Genomic DNA, 21,105 nt, shown 5'->3' on the forward strand with positions numbered 1-21,105 from the left:
GAAGCCTCTCTTCGTAAGATACTCCTACTGCCGCTCGTATACCATACTGTAACATCTTTTTAATGAAATACCTTAAATTTCCTCAAGATTCTTACTTTTTGGTAAAGCAATGCCTGCAGGAAAAGGGGAGTTATGCGTTTCATTGCAATAAATATTGTTTTAACAGAGAAAAACTATGTTTATGGTTCAGCTGTCAGTAGAAGGCGGCCATTTTACGTCAGCTGAGAAGGTCGGTGACGACACACATTGAGTGAAATATCTTTCGCATGGCAGTCGAGCGTCAGGGAATGTGTCACAGAGAACATCACCAACAAAGTTATTTACAAAGCTTGTCATTGCACCGGAAACAGTGTATACCTTATATTTTTTATTTAAAGAACAAATTCATTCTTCCTATCAAATATATGAAACTAATTAAAAACATGTAATTTCAATTCGATAAAAAGTTCAATATTTTACAATTATTTCTCTGTTTCTTATACGATATCCTGCCTTGTGATGCAAAATTGTCATATATTCAATATTTAATCGTAACAGTGTCAAATTAGTACTTCGTGTCAGCTGAGGGCGCTAGTGACGAAACACAGTGGAGTGGATAGTCTGTGAGAGCAGCGATATATTTTGTTGGCCAATTCGTAGTAGCTTTCGCAAACCGATAGATAACTGTGATTTTTAGTCCATTCCGAGTGATTTTGAGCAGCATAGAGTCGTAGGTACATCGATGAAAAGTTGACTTCAGGTAAAAACGTAATTACGCCGATAAATGCGGCGTGGTCGGTAAAGGTGAGGTAGCTGCAGTGCCATACCGTATGCTTGTCATGGCGGCATGGAGGACGAGCAATGAAAATGGCCGGAAGATGCAAGGGGCAGTGGGGAGGGATGGTAAGGCCGAATAGAAGGCAGCGGTCCACGCGTTCTCAGCAGCCTATCCTAGATTTATTTCCGTGGATGTTGCGCAATAAACTCTACACTGTTAGCTCACTGAATGCTACCCCTCGTTTAACTTCGAAGAGGTGCCAAGGGCTAGTGAGTAACATGTTAATTGTCATCGGCTGCCATTCTTTTCATCGCATAAAGGAGCGCGATTATGTTCGCCATGTATATGCGCTGTAATGTTATTTCTCGCTGTCAATGTAATGGAGACTTAGTCATCCTTGTATTATATTAATGCACCTCTTTAACGCTATCCACGTTTTGGCGTTCACATGGAAACGCTTTCCACACGGGGAATTTCGAATGAAAGAAGGCGCACGGAATTTTTACGGAAGGTTTTTATCGGTTTTCAAGAATCAGTAAATGAAAATAAAGAGGTACAACAAGTAGATTACAGTACGCTTTCACTGTATCGATCATGAGAAAGCAACTCTATAAGAAAAACTAAATCACGTTTTAATTGTGTTTTCAATTATGTTTCAGACTGAGGAATTTTATCTTTCTAAAAACATGGTAATATAAATCTTATTATTTGACATTGCTTGGTTTCATCGTTATTATTTTTTTATTCATACTCAGATATGTCTATTAATAAACACACATGCATCAAATTTACATCCTTATTAAAGCAAAAAATTATTCAATCTTGATATCTTATTTAAATACATGCACGAATTCCATATGTTTTCACAGGAGAGTATTCTACGGTGTAGGCAATAAAATCTGCGTTTTAATCACTGAATTAGCTACAGTGGGGATATCAATTTGAAGAAACTTATTGAAGTTATCATTTTAATAACAAAAAATGTTAGAAAATTATAACAAGGATATATAATCCTAACAATGAAATTATAACAAGCTCAAAATTTGAAGGACCGTATGATATGAATATTTCTTTTACTGATTACCATCCGTTTATGATATGCCGTTGTTTCTGCCTAGGGACGTATCAGTTAGATTAAAATATGTAGTATAAAATGATGAATAATGTCTGATAAATAATATCTTACTTTTCATCGTACTCTTCTTTAACCCTTCGTTTAAGGAATAAAATTTCCGTTTGCTCTAATAGTTCTCAACATGACGTCGCAAGAAAATGTTTCAGTAGTAAGGAAAAATATTGGGTAATAAATAATTGTATCCAGCTACATTTTATTTCAGATTGCCTCATATGTTTTTCATTGCGGAAAACACATTGTTTCTGTCAAAAAAAATAATGAGAACGGAAAGAAAATTGAGACGATACGATGACGTATCTCAATCGTTAACACATTTATCCACGATATCCATCCAGTCATGTTGCAAGATAAGATTACATTGGCGGGGCAATCACGAGCCGCAGGAAAACGCAATAATCTCTATCAGAAGTGAATTTGCTCTACTATTACTTCAAAAATCATTAGTTACGGAATAAGTTTAACGAACTTTTGTGAAATCTATCATTTACTTTTATTACCATGACCCATAGTATCGTCGTTTATTTAACCATTTCACTTATTTCGATGTTCTCCGCTCGCGGGACGACAGTTTTGACGCAACAATGCTCGACGTTTTGTGTGTGTGACACTTGGTATGGTTTGGAGCGCGCTTCTTGTGTGGGCCGCCATCTTTACAATATACATACAGGTGCACCGAACAACATGCAAGCACTCGACTTATCGGATAATGTGATATCACTTTTAAGTAGCTTCGAGTTAGCGGTACGTTTGAATTTATAAAATCATTTTTCTTTGTTTATAATTATATGCAACTGAGTATAAATTTTATTGAAGCAAATTATGATAATAATTTCACTAAAATATTGTGAACTTGTGCGCATAATAAGTGAGAAATTGTTCATTATTTTAGGATATTGGAATGACGAGATTAAAGTATCTTAATCTTTCTAAGAATGCAATCAGTGAAATCGGCCTAAATGCTTTCGATGGCCTTACGTATTTAACGATCTTGGATCTATCGAAAAATAGACTCCATGATATTTCGGATGAAGTCTTTGAAAGAAACAGAAATCTACGAATCTTAATACTATCAAAAAATAATTTCAATTCGCATGTACCGAAATTACGATCCTCTTCGTTGATGGTATTAACATATGTATATCTGTGATAAAATTATTATTTTCGATAAAAATTTCATTTTTAATAAGATGAAGTAAATTTCGATGCAGGAACTAAATTTGGATTCATGTCAGATTAGTCATTTGCCTCCAGACACGTTTAATGGACTCACGCACGTTCGTCGTCTCGATCTTTCAAATAATTTGATGATTCAGATGAGTACCATCGTCGTGCAAACATTGCATGTTTTGAACAAATTATCATTGGAGGGGTACGATGAACAAAGCACATAAAATTAATATATGTATATCACATTATTTTATTAACATAATTATTTCGAATAAGAATTTAACTTTTACTCTTAAAACTTCATTACATTTTATTTGTTATAAATAATATTCACTTCTCAACATCTCGAATAATTGACATATCTTACCTTGTGTAGATATGTCAGAATTATTCAAAAAACATAAACAGAATTTTCATTTTTTCATTCTTTCCAGAAATCCATGGTCTTGCAATAAAATTATGTTTGAGTTACAAACATATCTCAATACTAAGAACATCGAATTCGACGAAGTTTGCGGTAAGAAAATAAACGTAAAAAAATTCGAGAAAATGATTAATCTTCCTACAACATCACGTAGTTATCATCATTTGGCAAATGCGAGTATGCTTTTTGATGAAACTAAATCGGTAACTGAATATAATGTATCGAATACAGTGAAGGATAAAAATCTGTCAACATGTGAACAAATGATAAACCAAACGCATGTTGTCGATTATAAACCTGTAGTATATTGGTTTCTTCTTCTTGGTTTTATACTTGGTATTTCAAGTGGATTATTTATTTCTTATATTTGGTTGTCGAGGATGTATTTGTGTAACCGGAGATACAGTTATCACGAACAATTTAACGACGAATTAATAACCTCTCAACGACTGTCTTTGCTGGATTTATATTTACAAGGACTCATAAGTAGCGATAGAAGCTTGATAGAATCTTGTCCAAGTACCCCGCCACCTCAATATCGCGATGTTATGCTACGACCTAGCCTCTATCCACCAAGGGTATAGAATTTAAATAACAATGGTACCGGATATGGAGAAATGTATACATAACTTCAGAAGGTAACTTATTGTTGTCGTATGACAGGAAAAAGTAAAAATGCACATCACTACATTATTTATTCAGCATTGAAACTTCATTTTTGTTACATTACAGATTTTTCATAAAATATTTCTTATATATGTTTGTTGTTATGCATCGTACATCAACGATTACATTGACCAATAACTAATAATTAGATTAATAGTAAAATTATTTATAAAAAAAGAAAATTGGATGAAAAATTTAGTAAATTTATTGTCAATAACTAATCATTAATGGCTACACGTATATATACATATATATCTTTGTTAACAATATTTGTTAATAAGAACAAACACGACTTTCACGTGCATATAATGCAAAAATATAAAATCAGTAGCTACATCACTAAAAGCGCATTTTTTTATCATTTATATTGCAATATAAGAAGAATTATAGAAGTAAAACTATATACAGTTCAGGCTTATGCTAATAATGTGAGTTATCGTACAATAATTCGGTTCTCGTTTTGAACACAACGACAATTTAAGTACAATCATTGTTATTGTTCGATGGGTTTAATCATTGCGTGGCAATCATATTACTTTTATCTACATTTTGACTCGTACTTAGCGTAACAGTCTTACAACCGATCGCGGTTATTATATTTTCCATTACTCCATGATCGTATCTCGTACCACGTAGATTAGTTATTACGCTCACGTCTTGACTAAAATCTTTTGATACCAAATTAGCTGGCAGCTTCATCTTGATTTCCTCAATGATGCCGTTCTGTATTTCTAGCACCAAATTAAATTGATGGACTTTGTTGTCTTCAGTAGGTACATCTACAACGCGTGTTACCGTGAATTTCGGTGTTTTACCATAATTCCATTCCCAGGAACGAAATTCGCTAATTAATTTGTCCAATCCTGAAAATATTAATTAAAAACTATTAGACAGAAAATAATACCTTTTTTAATATTTATATACCTGGAAACCAGTCCTCAGTAGGATTGATATATTGAAATCCTTTTTGACGCTGAATGAGATCCTGTCCACCATCTTCAAGAACAAGAGCTTTAGTACGAAGATATTCCCAGCCTATTGCAGTAATGAGTTTGTCCATTCGGATATGAGAATTTATATCAATTAAATTTTTTATTGAAGATCGTATGGATGTAGTAGCATTTGTTTCTATACCATCCTGTAATACAAATAAACATATAAAAATATCAAATAAATATATCTTTTTAAATTTAAAATTATAAGAAAATTAAATTTTGCTTTTATATTCATCAACTAGAAAAATTATATTTGAAGAAAGTATAAAAATTCTGTCATATTATGTTCTGAAGAAAGTAATTAGAAATAGATCTTTTAATAGTGATTATAAATAATATCTATCTTGTGACATAATTGAAAATAATATACCTTTTTCTTCTCGAGTGCTAAGCTTAAAGCTGTTTTGTTTACATTGACCAATAGGGTGCAGTGATGATATGCATTAGGCCGTCCTAATTTCGCTGCAGTACCAGATATCTGCGTTTTAAAATAGTTAAGCATATATAGGTAAATTTTTGCAAAGCGCAAAGCTTTGCTCTTATGTAGGTTGTTCCAACTGGGTTTTTAATGTTACTTCGTACAAAATAAAGAAAAGTCTGTTAGTGTTTTTCTCGAGAATATTCTACTTTTATAAAATGAATATAAATTTTTAAATAAATCGTTACACGTTATTAAAATTTTAGAATATACAACTAAGAATTCTGCAATATAAAACATCACATACATATACCCATGCCCCTTAAAGTTTTACAATAATTTTACAATTATTTTATATATATTTATTATATATTTTTTATATATATTTATTATTATTTTATAATTATTTTACAATTAACTTCATTCCAGCAAATTAAGCACTGACTAATGTAGTCATTGAAAATGTAATTTTGGAACACCCTGAATAAAAAAATATATATGTAGGTATTTTTAATACATTACATGAAAGGATACTTTGTACTTCTCTTCGACAACGATGTCCTCGCGTTTATTGACCTCGGCTTCTACACCCCATTCTCGATATAAAGCTCTGGTAATGATGTCCAGATTGTATCTTCGATTATACCGTTCCCGTGGCGTGAAGAAGGACAAATTCAAATTACCATGATCATGATAGACAGTACCACCACCACTGTTACGTCGAACCAGAACTATACCGCGTTTTTCAGCCAGTTGAGTGTTGTGCTCAATCCATGGATTTTGATGTCGTCCTATTACTACACACGGATCGTTACGCCATAGGAGTAATACGTGGTGATTCGTAAAATTATAGCTGTTATAGAGCCAATGTTCTAACGCTAAATTGGTGAACACATCTGTGGCTTGCGATATGAATACTGACTTCGTAATCGAATCATTAGCATCATTCTGCTTTTCATTAAAGCTTGTTGAGTATTTACACATGTGATACAAATTATTGTATTGCAGTTTCCGTTTGAAAGTGATCATAAATGTGTTTATCAGAGACATTTTCCTTTTGTTGTGCAAGTAGAATTCGTGTGTAAGTAGAATTTATTTTTCATACACAAGCGAGATCACTGTCTACTTTTTTTTACTCCTTGGAAACGTTGCACGTGAAATCAGTCTTTAATTACTAAATTCGCGAGACTTCCTTTAACACTTCCGTTTTTGTAACGAAATCAGCCTTGACAATGTTTAATATTTTTATCTGTAGATAGCACCCTTATTGACAAAATCTCGAAAAGTTAGATTGAATGGCTGTTATAGAAATTAGGTAATCGTGAAGTGCAATTGTTTGATGCAACCACTTCCACGTTTGATCCAGGGAATTAATACGGTATCGGATACCTAAACAATCTCGGCAGTCCTTTTGCATTCCTCCGTGTGCTGACAGTTTGGAAAGTATTCAAATTATCCGTACGAACGGTATACGGTGACTAGGGCGACCTCTTCCTCTCTATCGATACGTAAATTCTGTCCAAGATAGAATCGCTGTTTCTTCTTGTAATGTTACAATACTTGAGAATAAATTGCACGCAACTACGAGTCGGAGCTAAAATTCACTGATGCACTCTCTGCTTCACTGTGAATACTCTAGCGGGAGATTTTAACGTTATATAAACTCCTACTATAGTTGAAGAAAGTGGGAGGTCTTAAATTTCCATGTGAGAGGTTATCAACGTTCACAGTACAAAGTACAGGGAATACAGCTGACCTGCTCATGATGCGTTACAGATGTATATGTTCTTCGTAATCGATTCTCTCCCACGAAGTTTCAGACTCGTAAATAGTACCATGCATATCCTTCCGTATTCTCGCTAATTTTTTCATATAAATATATTTGCTAAAAAATTGTATTCTGTGTGAATTTTATTTATTGTAATACTGTCTGTTATTAGATTAAACAAAAAAATGTTAACAATGGAAAATTAATTTGTTATAAATTTTAAACTATGCTATTCCGTTTAAAAGTTATAGGTAATTACATTATATTTGGAAAAATAGTATCAGATTTTGTAAAAATATCTATATTACATGTATTTTTTTCAGTATTTTTAAATAACAAATACGAATAAAATAAAAATAAAGTTTATGTAAAATAGAGTATTAAAAATGTATATACCTCTTATTTTTTTTACCTGTATAAACATTTCCTTATTGTACGATGCTGTGCTTCGTATTTATATCCTAGTAACAGCTAAGTAATACTGTATGGTATTGGAAGAAGTAATTAAGGCCAATTTGATAAGAATATATCCCCTACTATTCCGTATCATGCGTTCATACTACTATTGCATTTATAACTATGCTGATAAATGACATTTTTAATTACTCCGATACAAATTTTTTATCTTTATTGGCCCTTACCATACACACAACTGATCGCAGTTTGTCAGTTTTCTATCAAATGTATTTTATATCAGCTGTCATATTTTTATCTAATATTGTACGAATTGTCTTTAACCGTGCTCGTTAAAATGAAAGCTAATCATAATTTAATTTTGACTGGAACGTTTCATGTAGAAATCGCATACGTGAAATACGATTTCGTGAAGAACAAGATAAGATTTGTACTTTTTTAAGAAAAGCAGATACGATGAGCGCTTTATGCGTAATTATAATTTGCTATATTTAAACGAGTAGCTTATATGTATTATCGAATTTGTTGAAGATACAATAAAAATATTTAATATTTATATTTCAATAATGTATAATTTTTCAGTAGTGATGGCTTTAACTTAACAAATATTTTATTACTCTTTATTTATAATACATATATAAAGAATATAAATCTTTTTAAAACATTTATCAGAGTTTATTCAGAAAAGTAACAATTTTATAAAAGTAACGATATATATATATATATATATATATATCACTTATACACTTAATCACGTATACACTTATACACTTAATGTGTAATATTACAAAAAAGCATTTTAGAGTATTATATTTCACAAAAAGTATGTGTTAGGTAAGAAAAATACATATTATGGCTATGTTCTTAATTGCAAATATATCGACGAAAATTTGCTCACGTAAAATTCAAACTGGTATTTACAAGAATTTGCTTAGTAAGCGCCCACAATTTATTTGCGCATCGGCTTTTTCGACTGTGAAAGTAAGATTTTGTAGTAACACAATTGTCAGCGATACTGCCAAAATTTCAATTATATTATTTCGAAAAATATCTAGGTGCTGGACCCTACGATACGAAAACACATAGAAAATCATAAAATAATGGAGAAATTACAATATCCTGAAGCGTATCGCGATGAAACCATTGTCGATAATTATCATGGTGTCGAGGTTAGAATAAGAAAAAAGATAATTTTTTTAAATGAAGTTTATACGTAAATATGTTCATAAATAACATTTCTTTGATGATAGAAACAGTTTATCTTAATAAACTAATAGTAGTACGAAATATATTTCTACTCTTTAGTTAAACATAATGATAAATTTTATTCAAAATAGAAATTAAAAACAATATAAAGTGTGAGACTTTATCATTCTTATTACCAGGTTCAAGATTCATATAGATGGTTAGAAGATCCTGATTCTGAAAAGACTAAAGCATTTGTTGATGCTCAGAATTCTGTTACCATACCATATTTAGCTTCATGCAAAGCACGTCAAGATATTCATGATCGATTAAAACAATTATGGGATTTTCCAAAATATTCATGTCCTGCTAGATATGGAAATAAGTATTATTTTTATAAAAATACTGGCTTACAAAACCAAAGGTAATAATAGTAAATATTAATCTATGTTTGATTATTACACATGAATATTTCTTTTTCCAGTGTTCTGTATGTACAAGATACATTGGATAGTGAACCTAGAATATTCTTAGATCCAAATACTTTCTCAGAAGATGGTACCATTGCAATTACTAGTAGTAAATTTAGCGAAGATGGTAGCATATATGCATATGGTTTATCTATTAGCGGATCTGACTGGTGTACAATCCACTTTATGAATACAGAAACTGGTACAATTTGCATTTTTATCTGTAAAAAGAATTTTTAATTACATGACTTATTGTCTCAATACTTAAATAATACATACAGGTGAAAAATACCCAGAAATTTTGGAAAAAGTAAAATTTTCTCCAATAACATGGACTCACGACAATCGCGGAATCTTTTATGGTTGTTACCCAGATCAAAAAGGTAAAACTGATGGTTCAGAAACAGAAGGTAATCGAGATCAAAAGCTATGCTATCATATTGTTGGTACACCTCAGTCAGAAGATGTCATTGTAGTTGAATTTCCTGAAGAACCTTTATGGAGGATGTGAGTGATACATTATGTATGTGTTTTAACAAAGTTGATTAATTGTAAATATGACGATTGCATCCTATGTGTTCCATACAAACATATTTAATTAAATATTACTTAACACACTTGTTGCATATGTTTCTCTATCTTTAGAGGCGCACAAGTTTCTGATTGTGGAAAATGGTTAATCGTTACACCTGTGAAAGATTGTAGAGATAATTTAGTTTACTTTACTGAATTGAAACCAGAGAAGAAAATAGCAGAAAAGTTACAATTAACCCAAGTAGTTGACAAACTTGAAGCTGATTATGAAGTTAGTGATATTAGTAGCATGAATTCTTTTACTTTTAATATCTTTTTTACTACTTAACTTTTTCTTTCCTAATTAGTATGTAACAAACGATGATACCAAGGCGATATTTCGGACAAATAAAAACGCGCCGAATTACAAGTTAATAGCTATAGATTTATTGGATTATAAGCAAGAAAAGTGGGTTGATCTTTTACCAGAACATCCTGATAATGTATTAGATTGGGCATGTGCAGTTGATGGTGATAAATTTGTAGCTTGTTATATTGCAGATGTTAAGGTAATCATGAATTAATATTACTCAAAACAAATACAAAAGATTATAACATTATGATGAAAAAATTTAGTATTAAACAAAGTAAAAATGGAGTTATGATATCGTTAATCTTGTTTGTTTTTTGTAGAATATTTTACAATTACACAGTTTAACAAGTGGTGAAAAACTTAGAATATTTCCACTTGATGTTGGTACAATAGTTAATTTTGCGGGGCAAAAAAAATATTCTGAAATATTTTATCAATTCAAATCATTTCTAGTTCCTGGCATCATATACAGAGTTGATTTGAAAAATGAAGAAGAACCACAAGTTAGTATTAACTTCACAAATAATAGTGATATTACTAGGAACGTAACTTCAAAGAAAGTTAAAAAGAATTGTACGTGTACATATATAAATGTATTTATAGGTACTACGCGAAATTAAAGTAAAAAATTTTGATCCAAGTTTGTACAAGACTAGTCAAATATTTTATACAAGCAAAGATGGTACAAAGATTCCAATGTTTATAGTAATGAAACATGTAAGTATTGTTTAAATTCATTAAATTTATACTAAAAGAAGTACAATAATGGATCTTTTATTTAGGATGCAGTTTTGGATGGTTCCATGCCGGCTTTATTATATGGCTACGGAGGCTTTAATGTTAGCATTCAACCGACGTTTAGCGTTACAAAGCTGGTGTTTGTTCAGCATTTAAATGGAGTACTTGCCGTGGCAAATATTCGTGGTGGCGGGTAAGTTGAGTAAGCAACGACGTTAGTCGAATGTGTGTTTGATATATAATATTTTATTATGTATTTTAGTGAATATGGAGAAAAATGGCATAATGGGGGACGATTTTTTAACAAACAAAATGTATTTGATGATTTCCAAGCTGCTGCTGAATATTTGGTCGAAAAAGGTTATACTACTTCTTCGAAACTAAGTATTTTAGGTGCCAGTAATGGAGGTTTATTAGTTGCTGCATGCGTAAATCAAAGACCTGATCTGTTTGGTGCTGCAATTGCTCAAGTTGGGTAAGTCGATATGCTAATTTTATTAAAAAAATGTTTATCTTCTATTTTATCTTATATTTTATGTTTTACATTTATCGTACAGGGTAATGGATATGTTACGTTTCCATAAATTTACCATTGGTGTTGCTTGGGTATCTGATTACGGTAGTTCGGATGATCCAAAACATTTTGAAAATCTTTTAAAATATTCCCCGTTGCATAATGTGAGAATCCCAGAGAATGGACAGTATCCCGCAACATTATTATTAACTGCCGATCACGATGATCGAGTAGTACCATTACACAGTCTAAAACTTATCGCCACTCTGCAGTGTACGTTGGGAAAATTACCACAACAAACGAATCCTTTACTAATTAAAATAGAGACTAAAGCCGGACATGGTGGTGGAAAACCAACTATGAAAGTGGTTAGTATTAACATATAATAATTAACTGGTCATGCATACATAATTAACATTGTATTTTTCATTTCAGATCGAAGAGAGTACAGACATTTTAGCATTTATTGTGAAATCATTGAACTTAGAATTTAAATTGTAACATATATTAAGAATATTAACATTCTTATATTTGATACTAAGTACAGGTCTTTTAACACAATTCTGTCCATGGATCAAATCCTTTGTATTTTATCCTTTTTTGATTGCTGTGTTACTAATGTGGATATAATATGTTAGTACGGAGAAAAAGAAATGAAAAACTTTGTTCCTAACAGTTAATTGGACAGAATTAATTTTAATACATTCGAGAACATTAATGCTATACAATGGGAAGTGTTTTTACGTTATGATCGTTCATATTACAAAATAATATTTCGAAATATTCTAAAATACTTTTTAGCAAATTATTTTATAGTAAAAATCTTTTTTGTATCAAATAAAAAATTTATGTAATTTACTATCTCTCCCATTTAATGTAACAAAATACATTTTTTAATTCACGTTACTACCTTCTAGGATTAAGTGATAATGTTGATCAAATTATATATAATGTGATTTTTTATTTTTATTAAATATTGAATAACAAGAAAAGATTTTATTGATAAAATATATTATTGGACTTTTATGTTTTACGTACATTTAACATTAAAAAATTAGGAAACATAATATAGGATATCTTATTTTTTTTACAATATTTGTTTATAAAGTATAACAGAAACTATATATAAAATTTAACAACATACATTAACAATATTTTTGTCTCTAACTGCTATAATAGTATCACAATTTATAATATGTAGTCCTTAAATGTCGATTTATACGTCTTTAATATTGTTACGTCGCGTGAAAAGGTCCGCGCGACGTCCTTCATTGTCTGACCGTCAAGACCCAAGCACTCATAGAAAGCCCTCAGTAAACCTAAGGTCCCACCATAAACCGAGTCTTATAAACTTGCAGGAACCGTTATTTCTGCAAGTATTTTCGGTTTATAACTGGTACTTTCTGGTACTAAAAATTTCTTAGGTCTATTGTACGTTCTTACAAATTACGGAGAAAGCTGGTAATTATCACGGGATCCTCGTCCTCACTTTCATAACGAAAAGTATGAACAACGAATCAATTTTCTTTGTTCAAAAAACACCCCCATACCGAGCTTTCCTCCGTAAGTATGTAAGAGCGGAAGGGCAGTCAAGCAGGGGAAGTCAAGAAATCAAAGTCTAGTCATTGGGGCATTCGGTTGATTCTGTTGAGTCAGTTCACTCAAAGTCGGATCTGATCAATCGCTACGTCTATTACAACACGAGGGCCTTCATCTATCAGATTGTCAGTCAAAATCTGAGCAAGATCAAGGCGGTACCAATGAAGGAAATTCTCATACTCAGCGACGTTACTAAAGTGTGTGATTCTATGAAGTTGTTGGAAAATACATAATTTATAACACTCTTAATTACGGAGTTATATCATTTCAACCACCCCTATTATCTTAACGGAAATCAGGGGATCGATCTATTCGCGGCGTCGATTCGTAGAATTGTAACGGGAATTTACGACTCAAATCAAATTTATACTTATACTTAATCAAATTTCAACATTAGCTCTTGGAAATAGAATACTAATATAACGAATATGTTTGTTTGTACTTTCCAGATTAATTTGTTCAGGAACTTTTATTTATTATAATCTTGTGCGAAATATTTATAATGAACGAAATAAATTATTGAATGATGCATTACAAGACTATTTCAAACGACTTAAATTGTTTATATTCTTTAATTTGAAGCAAATTTGCCCGAATACAAAGCAAATATATAAAACTAAAGTGTTATTTATTTTGAAAATAAGATATGCATAACAAATTTCATATTAAACTTAGTATATTAAAAATAAATATAACATTACTAGCAAAAACGAATATGTGCGTTTTATTTTTATACATTGTTCTATGTGCTTGTAAAAAATTATATCTATATATATTATGTTATTAACTAATATTTCGTAGATCGTTCATGAAAATCTTTTTAGTATAAAAGCGGTGGAAAGTCAATAGTTCTTAGTACTATTTACATCGCATGTGCAATACCCTGAATATGATTAATTATGGCACGTGATAGATTTAACGCAATGCCTGAACGCAAATATTAATGTTTAGATTCGAATGCATTTGATATATAATTTGTAAGTTCATTTAATTTCCATATCACATTTGACAATCGAAACCAGTAGTGAACAGAGCGGTGAAAAATTGTGAAAACAGTTTACCCATGTATTGTTCTTCTTTTACTGGCCACATACCCTCCATGAAACCAATGTGACCGCCGCGGGATGTTACAACAACAGCTACATTTTTAGTTTCTGATATTTCTTTTACTGGTATGGCTAAACGAAAAGAAAGATATTAAAAAAGGTTACTATCATAAATAAATTATCTTAAATAAATAATATACAAAATAACCACGACTAATGTAATCATTTGGTGGCTTAAAATAATAAGTTACCTTGAAATGGTTGAAATGGGTCGTCTGCAGCGCTGAGACACAATAACGGCACGTCAATCAAATGTAATTTGTCATGTATGGTTGCATTGGAATAGTATTCCTCTACATTTTTGTAACCGAATTGTTTCACCGTAAAATGTGAATCAAACTCTCTCAATGTTTGACTCTGATCACATAAAGAAAGAAAACATATTTTAAAAATAATAACATTCATTTAAAATAAATTTTAAAAGTAAATATTTTATAGTAATTCTAGTAGACAAGCTTACTTTAAGAATAGTGTCAATGTCAACGTCGAACATTCCGGTTTCCGAAGAATAGTGCAAACGCCGTAAATTCTTACGAAGTGTACTGGCCAAATACTTATTTAACATCAAATTAAAATAATTCTCTTCCGTACTTTTCGTTGCAGCGAATACGTTCCATGGCACGGATATCAAGAATCCCCCTTTTAGTTTTCCTTTTGCCATTACTCCTTGTCGTGCTAAATAATTACCTAAAATTAATCTGAAAAAATACATGCATAACAAAAAACATTATTATATCGCTACTGATACTGTCATAATATATTAATTACATCTCTTATGTGCCTTCTATGTATAGATATGAGCACGATGAACAAACAAATAATTTACACACATACATACACACATATATACGAGACTTATACAACTGTCTTGCATATAAGGAAAAGATTTTCTCATTACCCTCCCATCGAGATTCCTGTCGCCCCCAAAGGCACATGAGGATGAATCTTCCTCACGTATTCGATAACCTCTGATAAATCGTCACTATTTGCAGCGCAATACATTCGTGGAGTCTGAAATTGTACAATTATTCGATTAAACTTCCATTCCAATTTCCAAGAAAGAAGAATAAGTAGACTGAACGTGTAGGATTGAAACAACTCGAGAACAATAAGATAAAATACCATTGACTTTGTTCTCAATGCATTTTCATTCATTCATCAATTTGATAGAGTTGAGTTCTATATATATCACATCAGAACGAACTTCAGAGTCCCTATAGCTCTCACAGTGCCTACAGGTCTGAGAGTTCCTACGGCTCTCAAAGTGTCTAGCTAGTCAACCAAAGTCAATATATACAAGGATTCTCTCATCTACTAATTTTATTTAATTAGTTATTTTTTATTTAATATAATTATAATTTTATATATATTATAATATTATATTATATTATAATATATTATTATTAATATAATAATATAATAATATAATAATATATTATAATATAATTTTTTAATATAATTTAATTTTATTTAATTATTAGAAATTACTAATTTGTGTGATTGTACAAAGTGTTGGAAATATACATTTTTATAACCCTGTGAATCACAGCGTCATACTACAACAACCACCCCTATTATCCTAACCGAAATAAGTGTCGATTATTACAATCGTAACGAGAATTTACAACTCCCGTTGACGCGTTTTCTCGCGACCGCGTCTCCCTGCGATAGATCGAATTTACAATATTACTAAATATAAATTACTGAAGCAGACAAGTTAATAAAGGAATATGATAGAAAGATCGATATATATTTTTTATATAAAATTTATATATGTTCCTATACCTTTAATTCTACGCCTCCTAACCCCCTGTTGTTGAAGATTACGCATCGTATGCCAACTTTTTTTGCGGACGAGACAAGGCACTTGATATATTCTGCTTGACTTGCGCCGGTGAGTCCTGGCAAAATAATCACGATGGGCGAAGTAACGGAACATCCCTGTTCCGCCCAATCCAGAGCCACTTCACCCCCATCCGACAAGGTCAGAATCTCTCTGTGAGACAATTGATTAATTAGATCGAAAGCAAACGAGTCTGGTAATTAGCTTGTAATCGTGCACTTCAAGACAAGAGCGGTCATTAATCTTTGCTTGTACCATGCTACAATAAGTTCTTCTGACGTAAGAAAAAAGTATACATTACTTAGGATAATTAATATTCTGATATAAAAATTCCAGTATTTGAATCAACAATTTAATACAAAAATAATTTGATTAACAATTAACATCTTTGATTTTAATATTTCAATACCAGTCAGATAATTTTTTTTTATTTTCAATTGTAAGCTTTCTTTATTGCACTACTTTTTCCTCTTCTCATATGGGAATTTATTTTGTACAAAAATGGAAATAACGTTAGACGTAAACTTACCAACCTTTTATAGTGAATAGGTGGCAAGATTCGCGATCTAAGAAGGCTTGCTATAATGGTTTGTGCCCTGGATTCGAAACACCATAGGGTTGGCCAAAACTTGCTCCTCACTAGAGATACGTGCTCTTCTAGAAATGATCGGAATGGTCCATTCGCACATACCAGCATAGGCGTCTGAAAGTCATTTAAAAGGCTTGCTATTTTTTTCATCAACTTATTGGTCGCAATGAGCGGTCTGATCAACGAACATTAGAGCTGAGCAGCTGCAGGGGATTGAAGATAATTTATAAGTACCAAAGAAATTGAAAGAATATATTTATTCATGATAACTTTTTGTTGCTTGACTGCTGTAATCACTTTTCAATTATTATGTACTATTACGGGAAAATATTTTTCGATATATTAATTTAATAACGAATTACAAATTCTCCATAGATATAAACTTAGGAAACATTCGATAACTGTACGAAAATGGGGAGTCAAGTGTTGCAATTATGAAGATAGAGAAACGATTCTATTTTTTGAAATTAAAATTTTAGATTTGCTGAATGTAGAAATGGATAATGCGAGTGAAAGAGAAAGAGGGACTGAGAATCGAGAACGTTCGACAAATATTAAAGGGTCGCAACAAGCTGCAAACTTTAACTCAAAAAATTTTTATTTTTGATTTGTAGTCGATGAAACTTTTACCAACACATTTGTTACATTTTTCTGATTAAAATGACATCAGACATAATATAATTTAGCGTATATTTGCTTATTTAATAAACGACTACTAAATACATATCAGTAAGTAAATATAGTTCAGATTATATCATGTTTGGTCTTATTTTCATCAGAAAAATTTCTTAAATACATTAGTAAAAGTTCAATTAAAAAAAAGTCAAAAATAAAAATGTTTTACTTTTGAATTAGTACCTAAATACATTGTCTCAACAATATCTGACGCTGGATCATATTACATTACTCGATTGCGGCGGACCATCGAGTCTCTGGCTGGGTTAGAGGAACTTCTCGCCCTCCCACCCCCCTATTTCTCCGCTCGTAGTAGGGATGACTACTGTGCAATTATGCACAGGATCTGTTTGTACGATTATCGGATGTTTCCTGTAATTATGTATAAGTTTTTATGAACGAATAAAATGTTTATTTCACGAGTAGCGTTTCTTGTACTGTAGGTAAATGGTTTATAAAAAAAAATTTAAAGAGAAGTAGATTAATTATCATCGATAAGTTCACAATGAACTTTCTGTGATAGTGGATATAAAATAGATAAATACTACAATTTATATCAGTTTTTGGAAAACACTGTTTATATTTATATGTTCTCAGATGATTTGATGTTACATACATGGTGAGTTGATGTTACGTAAACCATAAACATAATTTTCATTTCCATAAAAAGAAATCGATTAATATACATATATAACATAGTACTTGAAATAGTATATAGTACATTTATGTAAGTTATTTAAATTCTATGTTTTGCTGCATGTACAGGGTTATGCATTTAACTCGGAACCTGCGCTTGCGAGTACATTGAGAATGGCAACAGTGTAACATGAAACTTACTACTCCAATCAAATGTTGTGAATCATCTATGAGCTGTCGAATACTGATATTAAATCTGTGATTTAAAGATAGATTTGTATTCTTATTGTTCTAACGTAAATAACTTCTGTCGTTTCCCGACTAGTTCGAACGCAGTTCACAACAATTGTGGCATTTGAATGCGATTTTGAATAAAAATTGCATTGCAATTACATTTCAGACAAGCTAAATTCAAGATATCAGTTATTAAAAAATTGAGCTACATGTGAAAACAAAACCGCGTTCGCTTGAACATGAAATCGTTGACTGAAAATTTGCCAGGCTCGTTTTTTCAGCGATCGTCCTCTTCTTATTGCGACGTCAAATTTAAAGTCCTTCGGCGACAACCAAACCACTCTGTGTTCTCACTTAATTATACTTCTAATAACAGCTAATAAATGGCTTACGACATTTGATTGTAGTAGGAAGCGTATATGTTACACTGTGATCGCTTCAATGTTCTCGCGAGCGCGGGTCCTGAGTTAAGTGAATAACCTATCCTGTACGTATAGAAAGGTACAAATGTTTTCGTTATTGAAGTACGATAACTTAAATTTACAAAAGTAAGATTTCTTCCATTGTTCTGTTTATATTGATACAAAATTATATGTTAATGTATGGAAATACATTGTCCGTTTCCATTTACACTTTAACCGCAAAAAAACCACATATGCTCCTTGCATGTGTTTGCAGCAAGTGTAATATAATCTCTACACCAGGTTCTGTAAATACTTTAAGATTACTATATATTCCACGTCTTTAGATCGAATGAAAAAAGGAGAGAAAGGTAAAATCAACCAATATACGGTCCTGAGAAGATATTCTGCACATCGATTTTTTTCCCCGATAGATGAACATTTTTTTTCATGATGAATAATTTTTTAAATTTCACTGTTTTTTTGTCTGCTTTCTTGCCACATTCAGATTTGTATTCTGTATTTTTAGTTTCTTATCACGCTAGCAACTCATTGCTAGATATATATTTTCTGCTTTCAATAAATCGCAAAAATAGATTTAATGTTTATCTATGTATGTAGATAATAATTGAGCACGTGAATACAGAGATGTTTATGATTACCTAGTATTGTATTATTTTTAATTCGAGTAGTTGTTATTTAGCAAATACATACGATGTTACCTGTTCCGGTGTTGCGTGCGTTGCGCGCGCACACCGAATGCGCATACAATATGTTCAGTGCAAGTGCCTCGGAGTTTTTAAGGTCGAATTAATAGATGGTACATCTCCTCGTGGCTCGTACGAACCATGAAGGGTGTGTAAGAGTTCGAAGTATTCATAATCGAATCATATCGCGGAAGTCCTGATAATATATCGACACAAATTAATAAACTGATAAGAAAAAATTCTTTGACTGGAAGTTTCTCGATAGATTAATCAAATGCGATTATCACGAAACTTTAATAACGTTGCAAAAGATCTATTTAGTTCGTACCATTAATTAATGGTTCAATCAATTATTAGACACGGAATATTAAATTAACATGAAATATACAGGAAATATCTTCTATTGTATATTGCAATTTTTAAGTAATTCATATCAAATAATATGAATTTTTCATCGTTATTTATAAACAAGTTGCTTATATATGATATTTGAGATATTAGACTTTCAGGGATGGATTATGTGTGGTTAAGGTTAATGTACTTTAAAATTATCAATGCGGCCATTGATAATTCAACTTTGTAGTTTTCCCTCATCATGAGTCACATCTCCGAGTAGCAATTATTTCTCCGTGAAAGTCTAAATAACGTTCGCTTACGATTAACCTCAGTATGAATTTAATGTTTCAAGTTGTGTTGGCGAAGTTTATCTTTCTACAATAAATGGCGTTAATAGGATGAAGGCAGACACTATAGACGCGTGACTCTGGACTAAATTTGGTGCTGATTGAATTTAACGAAGGTTAAAAGTCTGCGGATAAATGCTAACCGCCGCGCCGTCGTGTATAATTCAATTGAAAATTTAGATTCAGTTTCAAAATATTCATACGTGGGAATTTGTTTACCTATTATTCAATTTTACTTTCAATCATATACCAATTTCTGTATTATTCTTTTACGATTTATATTAATAACATTAAAAGTTTATATTAAAGTTATTATTTTAAAATTTTCTGTTATCTATCCTCTTTTTTTTAGAAAAACGTTTAATTTATAAATATAGTATCTTCTCTAGAAACATAAATAATATATCATTCATAATATTTAAATTATCACTTTATATCCCCATCATTTTTCTTTAAAATCCACAAGTACATTGGTATTACCGTCATAAAATCATATTAAGTGCCTGTACTCAATCGGTCAATTTATTAATGATTCATAATAAGGTATACTTCATTTTTTTCCATTGTTCTATTCGCGCGATTCGTAACTAATAATTAATTTCCGGAAAAATAGTAACAAAATGAAACAGAAGTTGTATTTATCAAGTTACTCACTTTAACAACTTCAAAAAGATAATAAGCGCAGAATCCAACGCCCAGCAGCGCCCCGTAGTAGGTCGTCGGAATGTCGAGAAGTGGTCCGAATAAATTCAACATCGTGCACTTTATCGATATGTGCGACGTGCGACAGTTGCTGTCACTGGCGTGACGTGAACTCCAATGATTACCAAGACCGTTGACAATCTTTGCTTGGCGAATGCCGATAGCGAACAGCCGATTGCTAAGCATTAGGATGGACTCGGTTGACTACGCGCATGACGTTCGAATAATTGAACAGCCAACTACATATAGATGTATCTCACTAGACGACCAACCGGTGCCGCTAGTCATACATCGACTATACAGAGACGTATACTCGAGATTCAGTCACGTGCACAGCAGTGGATCCGCTCTCACACTCATGGACAAACACTTATGTCATTCTATACGTATACA

General features: G+C 31.6%; 5 protein-coding genes across 17 annotated transcripts; 2 read left to right on the forward strand and 3 right to left on the reverse strand.

Annotated features, from left to right (window-relative positions):
• Window positions 1–319: 319 nt before the first annotated feature.
• On the forward strand, window positions 320–5,050 carry LOC100643565 (leucine-rich repeat-containing protein 19). 12 transcript variants are annotated; one of them, XM_048414680.1, is made up of 9 exons: window positions 320–1,026; window positions 1,244–1,310; window positions 1,417–1,446; window positions 1,627–1,875; window positions 2,095–2,300; window positions 2,461–2,633; window positions 2,782–3,015; window positions 3,101–3,261; window positions 3,494–5,050. In XM_048414680.1, the coding sequence occupies exons 4-9, from the start codon at window positions 1,856–1,858 to the stop codon at window positions 4,065–4,067; spliced, it is 1,368 nt and encodes a 455-aa protein (XP_048270637.1). In that variant the 5' UTR covers window positions 320–1,026; window positions 1,244–1,310; window positions 1,417–1,446; window positions 1,627–1,855; the 3' UTR covers window positions 4,068–5,050. The 12 variants fall into 12 exon arrangements, 11 of the variants coding, with proteins under 11 accessions (XP_048270637.1, XP_048270634.1, XP_048270633.1 ...); XM_048414677.1 differs by having other exon boundaries at window positions 320–1,329; XM_048414676.1 differs by having other exon boundaries at window positions 320–1,310.
• Window positions 4,332–6,686, reverse strand: LOC100643441 (lipoyltransferase 1, mitochondrial). 2 transcript variants are annotated; one of them, XM_020862576.2, is made up of 4 exons: window positions 6,097–6,686; window positions 5,515–5,622; window positions 5,074–5,287; window positions 4,332–5,012 (listed from the first exon to the last, which is right to left on the reverse strand). In XM_020862576.2, the coding sequence occupies exons 1-4, from the start codon at window positions 6,610–6,612 to the stop codon at window positions 4,663–4,665; spliced, it is 1,188 nt and encodes a 395-aa protein (XP_020718235.1). In that variant the 5' UTR covers window positions 6,613–6,686; the 3' UTR covers window positions 4,332–4,662. The 2 variants fall into 2 exon arrangements, with proteins under 2 accessions (XP_020718235.1, XP_048270641.1); XM_048414684.1 differs by having other exon boundaries at window positions 6,085–6,686.
• A 19-nt stretch (window positions 6,687–6,705) lies between these two features.
• On the reverse strand, window positions 6,706–6,979 carry LOC110119187. Its single transcript, XM_020862577.2, has one exon. It carries the CDS (start codon window positions 6,977–6,979, stop codon window positions 6,827–6,829), a length of 153 nt encoding a protein of 50 aa, XP_020718236.1. The 3' UTR covers window positions 6,706–6,826.
• A 1,605-nt stretch (window positions 6,980–8,584) lies between these two features.
• On the forward strand, window positions 8,585–12,395 carry LOC100643685 (prolyl endopeptidase). The gene is made up of 13 exons (XM_003394640.4): window positions 8,585–8,725; window positions 8,800–8,913; window positions 9,130–9,353; window positions 9,414–9,601; window positions 9,681–9,906; window positions 10,045–10,204; window positions 10,281–10,481; window positions 10,606–10,788; window positions 10,889–11,002; window positions 11,068–11,216; window positions 11,286–11,498; window positions 11,581–11,905; window positions 11,973–12,395. Exons 1-13 carry the CDS (start codon window positions 8,597–8,599, stop codon window positions 12,036–12,038), a joined length of 2,292 nt encoding a protein of 763 aa, XP_003394688.1. The 5' UTR covers window positions 8,585–8,596; the 3' UTR covers window positions 12,039–12,395.
• Window positions 12,396–12,531: 136 nt separating this feature from the next.
• LOC100643797 (phospholipase ABHD3) lies at window positions 12,532–20,978 on the reverse strand. Its single transcript, XM_003394641.4, has 7 exons — window positions 20,665–20,978; window positions 16,619–16,788; window positions 16,028–16,238; window positions 15,141–15,253; window positions 14,703–14,940; window positions 14,434–14,599; window positions 12,532–14,314 (listed from the first exon to the last, which is right to left on the reverse strand). The coding sequence occupies exons 1-7, from the start codon at window positions 20,896–20,898 to the stop codon at window positions 14,136–14,138; spliced, it is 1,311 nt and encodes a 436-aa protein (XP_003394689.1). The 5' UTR covers window positions 20,899–20,978; the 3' UTR covers window positions 12,532–14,135.
• Window positions 20,979–21,105: the final 127 nt, after the last annotated feature.

This window comes from Bombus terrestris, chromosome 3 (genome assembly GCF_910591885.1).
Source record: "Bombus terrestris chromosome 3, iyBomTerr1.2, whole genome shotgun sequence".
NCBI lineage: Eukaryota > Metazoa > Arthropoda > Insecta > Hymenoptera > Apidae > Bombus > Bombus terrestris.